Below are 12,236 nucleotides of genomic sequence, written 5' to 3' on the forward strand. Positions count from 1 at the left end.
AATGGTAATAGAGAAGTTGGGAAGAGGAATTGTTTGGGGGAAAAGATAGTAAGTTACATTTCAAACATGCTGAGGAAACTTAAAGAATATCAAATTTGAGATGTTCAAGAAGCAGTTGGTAGTATAAGACTAGAGCTCAACAGAGTAGGGATAGATATATTGATCTAAGTATCATCTACATAGAGATAAAATTGAATCCATGGGAGCAGAAGCTGACACTATCACAAAACGAGATAATATAGAGGAAGAAGATCAGAGGGCCTGAGACAGACCCCATAGTTAGTGGGAACCACATGGCTGAAGATCCACCAAAAAGGAGGCTGAGAAAGAACAGTCATATGGGTAAAATCAGAAAAGAGTACTACCAAGAAAACCAAGAGAAGAGTATCCCAAAGAAGGTTGTATACAGTTTCAAATCCTGAAGAGAGATGAAGGTGAATGAACACTGAGAAAAGACAACTGGATTTTGCATTTAAGATATCACTGATAACTTTGAACAGGGCAATCTCAGTTGAATGATGAAATCTGGCAGCTTACAGAAGATTAAGAAGAGAGTAAAAAAAGAGGAAAAGGAAAGGAAGAAGAATGGGAGAGAAGGAGCAGGCACCTAGTTCATATGGCTTTCTCAGAGTTTTACTGAAAAGGGAAGGCAATATAGGACAAATGCATAGAATAATCCAATATTATTTTCTCAAGATCAGTTTTATCTTATTACTATCCAATCTAATTGTTGAAATTAAGTGAAATTTGGTAAAAAGAAGGCTTACTCTACAAACGGGACAGACCTAGGTTGGAATCCTGCTTCTGATACTTCCTACTACTTAAAAAGAGGCAGTCACTTAACTTCTCTGATCCTCAGTTTCTTCATCTGTAAAATGAGGATAATATGTATAGTGCCAATGTATATAAAGCAATTTGCAAACTTTATGGGAACCCCTTGAGAAAATTTCATGAGGCAGGAAGTGTTCATCAGTGTCAAACACAATAGAGTTCAAGGAAGATGAGGCTTTTGAATTTGTATGGAAGTTCACTCATGACTTTTATATAAATGTCAGTCTTTGTTAATTTTATTGTTATTATTACTTAGTTTCTACAATATTTCTTTTATTTTTATATCAGCATTAATGGCTTTTTATAATGACAATAGCATTATAGCAGTAAAGGAAATTCTATAATTATTCAAAAGTAAATTAAGTCCAAAAATACTAGAGAAGTCATATTAAGTAACAATTACATAGTAATACTGTGAGAAAAATATGGGCCCCCCTCAAAAGCTGATTGAAGTTGTCTGGGGAAATGTCTGGGAGGTGAATTTCAGCTGGGAGAAGGGTACTTACTAATGGCTCCTTTCCTTCCCCCTCCCCAGCAATCAGGATCATATGATGAGAGAGACCCAGGGCTGGTCACGTGGGGGAGGAGTTTAGAGAGCTGCCCCTTTGACTATGCTGCATTCCAATTGGCCAACATTTGGCACCAGTGTCTCGGTGAGAAGATTGTAACTGAGGAAGAAGGGTGGAGCCAGCCCGTTAAGAGATAAAAGGGTCCTGAGTCCCATGCTCCATGCCATAGGGAGCTGGCTCATTCACACTGGAATGTATAAATAAAGGCCTTTGATACTTCTCCAACACTGAGTCCCTGAAATTTTAAAATGGGGTTTCTCACAATTTGTTTCTTACAAATATCAAAATCAAGCCATTAAAAAACTGATTTAGTCATCTTAACATTTGTATACTTAAACTTTTCTCTGACTTCATTTGCTTTTATATAACAAACTGCTTTGTCATAGCACTAAAGTTTCAGACTAATAAAGATGAAGTATAAAACTGTGCTACAACGTCACTTTGGACAATGTTTTCAGTTTACTGACATTTCTTTTACATAACTTTAGTGGGTACACTAATTATATTTTTGATGAGTATTTCACATCTTACTGTAAATCACAAAAAGAAAAAGAATAATGAATATCAACCAATTACTAGAGTAAAATATTTCTGATAAAAAATATGACATTCAGCAACAATTTGTTTCAAGAATTTGAAAAAGAAGTGTTTAAAAGTAACATTTAAATGTAACTTTTTAAAAAATCCAATATTTTAAATAAAAAGGGATTAATTTAAAGGAACCCTTCCTTGAACTCTTCTGCAGAGTGAAAAACTATTTGGTTTATAAGTCAAATTTTATATTAAAGCAAAATAGAATTCTTTTTTTTTCAGGGCAATGAGGGTTAAGTGACTTGCCCAGGGTCACACAGCTAGTAAGTATCAAGTGTCTGAGGCTGGATCTGAACTCAGGTCTTCCTGAATCCAGGGCCAGTGCTTTATCCACTGCACCACCTAGCTGCCCCAAGATACAATTCTTTATGAACAAACAAATACACACAGATAACAGAACCCCAATTTAATGGATGTTACAATATTTGGTTTTATAAGGTCACTGTGTCAATAGTTCATAATAGAATAAATTACAACAAATTTTAAGAAACAAAAATTCGGTATAATAGATACTTTCTTATCCACATAGGCATCAATTTCTATAGTAAACTGTGGCTTTTATATTATTTCTTGGAAAAAAGAAAGAAAAGTACTTTAATACAAAGTAATAGAGGCTAAATGGAATTATTGGTATATCCATTGTAACGTCATAAACTGCATGGTTTTGCTTTTCTAGAATTTTACTTTGGTGCTGATGAAATTTAAGATTAATACAACAAAATACCTAAAGTACATATGAGACATAAAACTGTTAACTCTTTCAAATTTGAAAAGGGACCTTATTCTAATTTTCTGTTTTTATAAAGGAGGGAAATAAGATTCAGAAAGGCAATGTACAAACCTAAGGGCACATAGCAGCACAGCTAAGTTTAGAACCCTGATTTCTAGATTTCTATTTCTATACTTAATACTGCAATGTACTTGAGTTATATTCATTTAAGTGCCAGCCAAGGATAAGAATGATCAATAAACAAACTATCAATACTGTGAGAAAATGTTATCAAAGAAATAAACAAACATGGCAAGTAATTTATTTAGAGGTACTCTTCCTAATTTAAGATGGAAATTTAATACATACATTATGGGGGAGGGGGTGAAGAGTCTCAGTAGTTTCCCCAGAACCTCACTAAAACACTACTAAAAATAAGTACCTATTGTCAAGTCAATAAACATTTACATATAGTAAATACTTCAGCAGTATTAATTTATTTAGTGACCCCTCTACTATTGTATAGCTCTACTAATCTAAATTCTATACTCACATTCACGCATTACAATAACTGTTCACATACAACATACATTACAACTGCTATTCACAATGACCCAAAAGAATAGCAAGAACTTGTACCATATCGATTACCAAAGAAAGATGAAATTATAAACAAAATGCATTAGGTATATTTTTATCACATTTTGAGTCCCTGAAAACTGTTATGCAGGGCCAGATAATAGAAATAGAAAGTTTGTTGTAATTTATCTTCAAAGTTTTAAGATATATAATATATCAAATTATTTCTTTAATATTATACTCAAATCAGAAGCATGTCTACCCCCTTGGGTGATAAACAGAGTAAACTAAAAAAGTGGTGCTTCTGTAAAAGATGACATCTATAAAAAAAATGTAGCCAGTAAAATATAATCTCAAAATAAAAATGTGACTATTATAAAGAATTACCTATAAACAGGGTCAGAAGAATGCCAAGAAAATGTAAATCATGAGACTTAAAATTCATCTTGCCACTAATACTAGAAGTATCATCATATTAAATTGATTATACTTAGGAAACAGCTCTTCCAATCAACATAGGATATCAAAAAAGAATTTAGCTATTATTTTTCCAAATGCTTGTTGAGCATATGTAACTCATACCATTGTCAAACCTAACCAAGAATAAAGAATAGTATAGGATCAAAAAGAAAAAAGAATAAAGCTATAAAATAAGAGGGAAATGAGGTACCTGGAAAAATAACGGGAGGGGAGAAGAGGATGCATGTGGGAAATGAACAAACATTAATTTCCTTTTATGCCTAATTATTTGATACCTATTAAGAGGATTTTAGAAGATATGTTCCTCATTCCTTAAGAGTTTCCAATTAACTCCAGTGAGATTCTCAGTTCAATACATACAAGTACAAAATATTTATTTCTTTCATAAACTGGTGAGATAATTGAAGGGTATAAGTAAGCCATTTTTCTTCTTCATGACTTTTTTTTCTTGCTTTTGTCAAATTACAACTAAATAAGGACTAGAAAAATCAAAATGTTGAATAATTAGCATTATTACACATAATAATTGTATCCAAAATCAATATAAAGAAAACTGGGATAAAGCATAAGATAGTGCTGCAAAGGAGTCTTTCCCAAATATGTTTAGCTACTATTATTGATAATTTTATGCATAATGGGATAACTCCATTATTGATTTACTGGAAAAATAGTCTGCCAATAAAAAAATATACAGTATTATGAGAATCTACCAAAAGTTTTTCTACATGGAATCATGTTCTAAAATATTCTAGTGGCCATTCCAACAACCTCTATATGAAAATCTACTTTACTTAGAAGTTATAAATATTATTACTTTTATATTCACATTAACCCTGTATATAATTATTTTAGATACATTTGACATACTATGAATCATAATAATTTATAAGAAACACTTACTGGGTAATTTTTTTGGAGGGATGGAAGGATGGGTTCAGGTAGGGCTATAAAAAAAAAGTTTAAAGCTTCCGTGATTCACATAATACATTAAAAAAGCAACAGTTTGTCACCTACACCAAAGGTGTGAGACTGATAAAATTTATTATAATTGTTCATGCTAAAATTCACTAGTTTTCATATATTTTGTGAAATAAATTTGGGTCTTTAAATTTCAATTTGAAAGACCTCTATGATGGCAACTGAGCATTTCTTTATTAACAGATTATTTCTTATTCGAAGAATAAACAATTCCATAAGTAAATGCTACTTACTTGTTTTAGAACATCAACTCTTTAGAACAGGTTTTATTTTATCTAAAAATTTGAAGGGACACATGAAATTTGGCCAATATAGGCTTAAAAAAATTATAAGTGTGGTATATTACAGATTCTGTGTGAATAAATTTCTAAAATGAAAGATTTGCACTCTTATGCCACCAAAAATAACTTTAAACATACACAACCCAATGTTCCTATCCTATAAAAGCCTTACACACAGATGAATGATTGTGTCCCTTTATTATTTAACCAGTACTAGCGAATCAAACCAAAGTTAGCATAAAAAAGCTGTGCTAAAAGTATATAACAAGTATATTGAAAAATCATCTTTAAAATTATTAACTTTGATATTGAATTTTAAAGACAGTATTGGAAGAAGATGGTCAAAAAAGACATTCACCAAAAATGAAATATAAAATAAAAAGAATTGCCTTCCAAGATAACACTGCGTTTATATAGTACTACTACATTTTAAATGTCAATCTTCAGCAACTTTAGCCAGCTTCATCCTCATCAGAAGCACTGAAAATAATGTCATATCACTGTGAAAGGCTGGCACCCAATATTCCCAAGGAAAAATAACTGAAAAAATCAATACTTAAGCACTCCAAGTCAGAGCTTTGGAATTTTCAAGATTTACATGAAACCGGTAAACTTCATATTGCACCATAAGGTACATTTGAGGTGTATTAATACAATATTACAATTCTCAGTTATAAATTATATAGCTCTACATCAACACAATACCAAATAATCACAAAATTACTTTGCAAATATTGCTGATCCACTGTTTTATTCTGGCTTTTGGCAGTATTTCTCTTAAAAAACAACTCCTAGAAAACATTAATTTGCCTGTGATGGAATAATAAATACAGTTCTCTAATATACTGCAACAGATGTTTGACTTTAGTTTCTCCATACTCCTACTCTGTGAGTTTATGATAATATGGAAACACAAAAGTCCCTTATCAATTTAATGGGGTAAATTTAGCAAATAAAGAACATATATGTGTTCAGAATACATGACAGAGAAAAACTGGCAGAAAAAAATTATTTACTAGTCATGTCAGCTAATTTCTAATTTCCTTAGCATAACAACCATAAGTGCATGTCTGGTTTTTGTCTGTTTGTTTTTTCGGGGAGAGGCATGCAAAATGCTCAAAAATCTAGAGCGCCCTACAAATAAACTCAAGCCCCATTCACTTCAGTTCTAAAAGTCTGTAGGTTAGTACCAAAAATCAAAAACAAAAACCACACCTAAAATTCTGGTTATACTATTGAAAATACAATGCAAATATAGAAATCTTACTGGAAAATAACTCATTTATCATTTATTTATTTATTAGCCCCTGTTCTTTACTGGTGTCTTTAAATTATATTGACAATAAAATAACTATAAAAAGGAAAAATTTGAAAAATTAGATCTTTAAAGTCAGAGTCTTCTTCCACGGACAGACTAGGAGTTATACAACAGATTGAATAGAGATTAAAAAAAATCGATAATGGCACTGACCACTTGCTAACCAAAAACCCATGAGGTATAAAGTTGTAAAGGTAATGAGCCCCATAAAAGTTGCCCCCCAAAATCCCAAACTTCCCCCTAAAAGTCCCCCCCAAATTCCATAAAAATTCCCTTGTATCATTCCTTTTGATATTTGGATACTGTACATCTCTTCTACTTCTTTGGCAGATTTTTTTCATTATATGAGCCATAAAAAATGTCTTTGCTATGACATAAAATACCCATTACCATCTTTGAGGTTTCTAACAGTAAGTTAAAACCCAAAGTATTTTTATTTCTATTATCTCATTGATAACTAATTGGCAACTAAGCCAGCATATATAACAGCATATATAACTCCATTTTATAGAAAGAAAACAGTTAAAGGGAAGCTTATTCATCTGCTTAAATTCATAAAATCAATGTCATTATAGGAACAAAAACTCCGGCTTCCTGCCTCCAAGTCCTTTGTTTTGTCCAAGACAGTGCTCTGAGACCAAAATATTTTTCTATAAATGAGATAAACATTTTTTTTAGAAAAATAAGACATTTCTACAACTGTTTAATCATTACCACCTTTTGGAAATAAAGTCAGCATTTTTTAAGGTCTTTTAATTCTTTCTTGTCAGGGCACTATTTAGTAAATTACTACTGAACTATAATGGGAGTAAGGAGGTTACATTTAGTGCATTGCAGTAGTATTTATTATTAATAACACTCTAGTAGTAGCTTGAAAGAGCTAAATACTTCCAAAAATACCTAACTTATTTCCAATTTAAGTAGCATACATACTAAGAGGAATCTGGCTGTGACATCTGCTGTCACTTTATAACTTTATATTTGCAGATACAACCTTTATAAATCTTCTCTCAAAAAGGCTGAAACTGCAAGTTTTCAGTATAGTGGTAGGTCAGAAATGCAAGGCACGCACTTTCCCAAGATTCAGATAGAGCTCTGTGGTTAAGTCTCCACAGATTTATACCCATAAATTTTCTCAACTACAAAAAAATATAACTTGTTTTAAAAAACTGAAAAACACTATTAAACAATGGTATTTTTCAAATAATTCTTTTAGAACAGCACTTAAAGAAACAGATGTTTAAGCTACATTTTGGTATCTTCTAAACTTTCCCTTTATCAACTAAATCTTAAGCTTAAATTTTAAGTAAAAAGGACTTGGTTTTTCCTGATCCTGTGGTTCAGGGGCTGGTGAGGCCAGCTATCTTAAGTCATGGACTTCTATGCACCCTGTCAGACTGTTTTAAATGATCACAAGAAATACTTCAGTTTAACTTTTTCTATATTCAAAGTAAAGCTAAGGGACCTTATAGAGATTATTTAGTTCAAATTCCTCATTTCACAGACAGGGAAATGGAGTCACAAAGCAGTTAAACAACTTAAATGCATTTACTGACACCTCCCCCTCCCCCAGTCCCCTTAATGATAGTGGCTTCCCTCTATTGATTATCTCCAAATTATACTGTATACATCTGTTTGTACATAGTTGTTTTCATGTTGTCTCCTCCCATTAGACAGTAAGACCAGTGATCACCACATAATAGGTACTTAATAAATTTTTACTGACAGACTGAAAAGCTAGTTGATGACAAAGCTGAATTTTGCCTAGTCTGACTTTCCGTTCAAAGTCTGACCTATTAGCTAACACAACTTTCAATGGCACTTTTTCTTCTATACAAGAAAACAATACTGTTAACCCTAAAGCAGCTTCCCCAGAGGAAGTAACTCTCTTTTCATCTTTTCAGTGTCTCTAATCCCACAGCTTTCTCTAATTGAGATTGGTTTAACTTGCACACAAAACTAAAAGTTACACATTAGTTCCAAAGACAGTATTAAACCTCAATTAAAGGATTTTCTTGCTTTGCCTGTACTTTTTTTGTTGTGGTGCTTCCAAGTAAGAGTTCAAAGAGTTGGGGGAAAGGGATGGTTAATGAGAAATGACTGTGGTGTAAGAAACATAATTCTGAAAAACAGAGTATATGGGAACAGGGGTCCATTTCCAGAGAACAGAACAAGAATAAACAAAGTTTAAACAAAATTTTGAACTACTTTTAAAGACCCAAGTTCAACTCCAACCTCATACATTTATTAGCTGATCTAGCTTGCCTCAGTTTTTTCATCAATAAAGTGGGGATAGTAAAAGCATCTAACCTCCTATGGCTGCTGAAAGGATAAAATGAGATATTTATAAAGCATTTGCAAACTTTAAAGCACTATATAAATGTGAGCTATTATTTTTAATGTCATCATAATTTTTTTTTTGGCTATTGTATGAGGCAGCTGAGGTATATAAAGAGCTGGCTGGCCTCTCAAGGCCAAGAAAGAGTTGGATTCAAGGCCCTCCTCTCACATATACTGACTGAGACCATTGGGCGACTCACTTAACCTCTCAGGACTCAATCTGGGTCACTGGTGTCATACTCAAAACAGAAATGGAATCTTGAAGGCTGAATGTTATCCCAGAAAACAACAAATTAACCTTATGTATGTTGTATTTGTTTTCTATTTTTTTTTTATTTTGTTAAACATTTCCCAATTACATTTTAACCTGGTTCTGGCCCACTGGGAAGGTAAGAGAGCAGCTGAGTCTGATATCTCTGCTCTAAGCAACTAAGCCAGCAGTTGTAGTGGAGTCCCCAGCCTGTCACCTGCATCTATAGAGAGAATTTCCTATATCAGTGAAATCTACAAATCCAGTTCGTATACCATTGATTGCTACACTGGCTATTATTTTTTTCTACTCTCAGAGTTACTAGAAGCAGTGCTACCCTGAATGAGAGGTGATTAATAGTTTCCCTGAATACAATCTTTAACTGCAACTGAGGCAGCAAGCACATTTGGAGGGAGGGAAGAAGAGAAAGATGAAGGAGAAAAGAATCTACATGATTTCTCCTTGAATTGCTCAAGCAAATCCTAATTTTTAAATCTCTGTGAAAATTAAAAGAAACAATTCCATAAAGAACCATTACAAAGTATCAATATGTGTTCTTTTTCAGACTGAACTAATAGAAAAAATATGTATTGCCATAAAAGTAAAAAAAAATGTTCTGTCACATAAAACAGTTTATTTTAATTACCGATGATAGCCAATGGTTTATGGTTCAAATAGTCTATAGAGGAAAATGTGTCATCAAAACAATATACTTCTAATTCTTGTTAGCTCTGAAAAACACATGCATTTATGCCTGCCCAATTCAAAAGATTTTCACTTAAGCCTAAATTAATCAATATCACCTGGTGACTGATGAGTACAGATCCAAGTTCAAAGAATCAAATAATTAGAGCTGAAAGGGACCTGAGAAAATTCTTCAGCCCACAACTTCATTTTAGAGATTAGGAAAATGAGGCCAGATGTTCAGCCCAAAATCACAGAAGTAATGACAGAGAGAGGATTTGAATGTAGATCTTCTAACTCTAAACATACCTCTTCCCACAATACCAAACTGCCTAATGTTATCAGTTATTTGGGGGTATGTCTTGATCTAATCTGACAGTCTGCTTCAGATAAAAAGTATATTTCATGGCTTCCCATCATACAGTGTTCTCCCAAAACTGCACTAAGACTTTTGGGACATATTTAAACAGAGTTGTCAAACATCTGTAAACTTTACCACAATTACTTCTGCTATGTGTTGCTAAAAAAAAAAAAAGTACTTATTACTGAAGAGGATTGAAAAGTGTCCCATTTCTACCTGGTAAAAACAAAGTTTAAAAAACCTCTAGTTCACAATCATAAATGCATTAATCATATTAAATGTGAAGTAAGCTTTCCAAAGTTCAAGTATTCAGAATTATTATTAAAAGATATGATTTTTTAAAATCTTTTTAAAAGACTTTTAAAAGGTTTTCAAAATGCTCTAGCTTTTGGGTTATACCTTAAAATACCAAAATGTAAATGACAAATAACCAAGAGTAGTCTATAGTTCAATAAGAGGAAAAAATGTATTTTTATAATTCAGTTTCAAAGAGGAAAGCTGAAGTGGCATTCATTTTAAGACTTTCACGGGCACAGATGATCCCAAACTTCCAAAGTCACTGGAATGGAAATTATTAACAAGCTATAAAATACTTTCCAAAATCAGTAAATCATATGAATACCTAGTTTTCAGAGAATAGTGGCTTGCTAAAATAAAGATTATCTATAGTAAATAACTGAGTAACTGGGGGTAGTGTAAAAAATAACTCATAAATTAGTGTGATATTCTCGGGATTTTTAAAAAGTTTTTTGGGAAAGTGGTAGAAATTTGACCAATGGTAACCAAATACAAAATTTTTCTAGGTCAAGTAAAATGAATAGACCATTTTTTGCTCAAGAAAGTACCCAGCACTTTAGGTTATCATAGATTAAAGAACTTGGGATCACATAGCTGATTTGATATTTAATCTAACTTACATATTTAATCTTTACATTACAAATACATTTCTAAATCTCTAAATTCATTTTAGAACTATAAAACTAAAACATTGAGTCAAAATAGTAAATCCATATATATAGAATCAGAATCTCTTTTCCCTTCTACTGAAGTAAAATCATTAATGCTAACAAATACCAAATAGTTTACTGAAAATTCATTTAAATAGTATGAATGTTTTGGTACTCAGGCTGAACGAGACCTTTATGTAAAGAAGAGTGCCATAAATCAGTTTCTAAACTCTCCCTATTCGTAAACTTTCTCTCTTTAAGATTTACTTTATGTCTATTAAATGGTTTCTTCTCAGTTCTCATTCTGTAATTGACATTGATCCTTCTACTTCCTGCAACTTTACGTTCATCTTGGTTTCTAAGACGCAGTACATTTTACTTAGTAACACCTCTTCTTTTCTGCCTTTAACATGTGGATCTGCCAAGGCTCAGCCCTTAACCGATTGCTTTTTTTAAATAAATACTCACTACTCTGGACAATTTCTCTATTATCAAAACTCTACAGAGATTAAATCCCACCAAATTTTTATTTTAAGATGACCCTTGCAATATTCAGATACCTACAGAACACATAAATTTTATATATCCAATACTCCACTTATACCCTCCCCACAAAACTTAGAACCTTATTCAAATTTCCCCATTATTGCCACTAGTGCTTACTCTGCAACATAGCTCAGATTAATTTTTTCATCTTTATTTCACCATTATTGTCCAGGTCTTCATCATCTCATACCTCTTTTACCATAACAGCTTTCCAACTAACTACCTTACGTCTATTCTCTCTCATTCATCCAACAATTACTAAGTGCCTACCTGGTAAGTAAGATATTGAGGGAGGCATGATCAGAGATATAAACATGTTCCTGCCCTCCAGGAACTTACACTCTAGTATGAAAGATTAGATAAGACATATATACATAAATTTCAATTGTCTTCAGTGTACCCTACAAACTACTATTATAACCTTTATCTATGAAACTTTTCTTCACGGTATTTTTCTCTATAATCACTTCCTACCACCTCTCAGATAAAAAAAAAATTCAACAATTCATTATTAATGTTAGTAAACTAGTCCCATAACATCAGAGAATAACAGAATTTAGAGCTAATGTCAAGGGACAAAGGACTTTATATGTTATCTAGTCCAATCTCCCACCAGATGCAAGAAATTTAACTAAAGAATTTTAACAATATTTATCAAGTTAAAGAGAAAAGATTTTAAAAACTCAAAGCCAAACCATCTTAGCCACAGAAGGTTGAATGCAAACACAAACATCTTTCCTTTTGTGAGTATAAAAGAACAATACATAAATGC

The 12,236-nt window shown here is 32.3% G+C and overlaps 1 protein-coding gene across 3 annotated transcripts in view; it reads right to left on the bottom strand.

The window, feature by feature from the left end:
• Positions 1 to 12,236, bottom strand: part of TENT2 (terminal nucleotidyltransferase 2) — a 71,602-nt gene that overhangs the window by 23,334 nt on the left and 36,032 nt on the right. For all 3 annotated transcript variants that reach the window (XM_043976560.1, XM_043976559.1, XM_043976558.1), the window contains one exon: positions 4,660 to 4,703. In XM_043976560.1, the coding sequence (XP_043832495.1) occupies positions 4,660 to 4,703 (44 nt within the window). The remainder of the gene's footprint in view (positions 1 to 4,659; positions 4,704 to 12,236) is intronic.

The sequence above is a fragment of the Dromiciops gliroides genome, chromosome 1 (assembly GCF_019393635.1).
Source record: "Dromiciops gliroides isolate mDroGli1 chromosome 1, mDroGli1.pri, whole genome shotgun sequence".
NCBI lineage: Eukaryota > Metazoa > Chordata > Mammalia > Microbiotheria > Microbiotheriidae > Dromiciops > Dromiciops gliroides.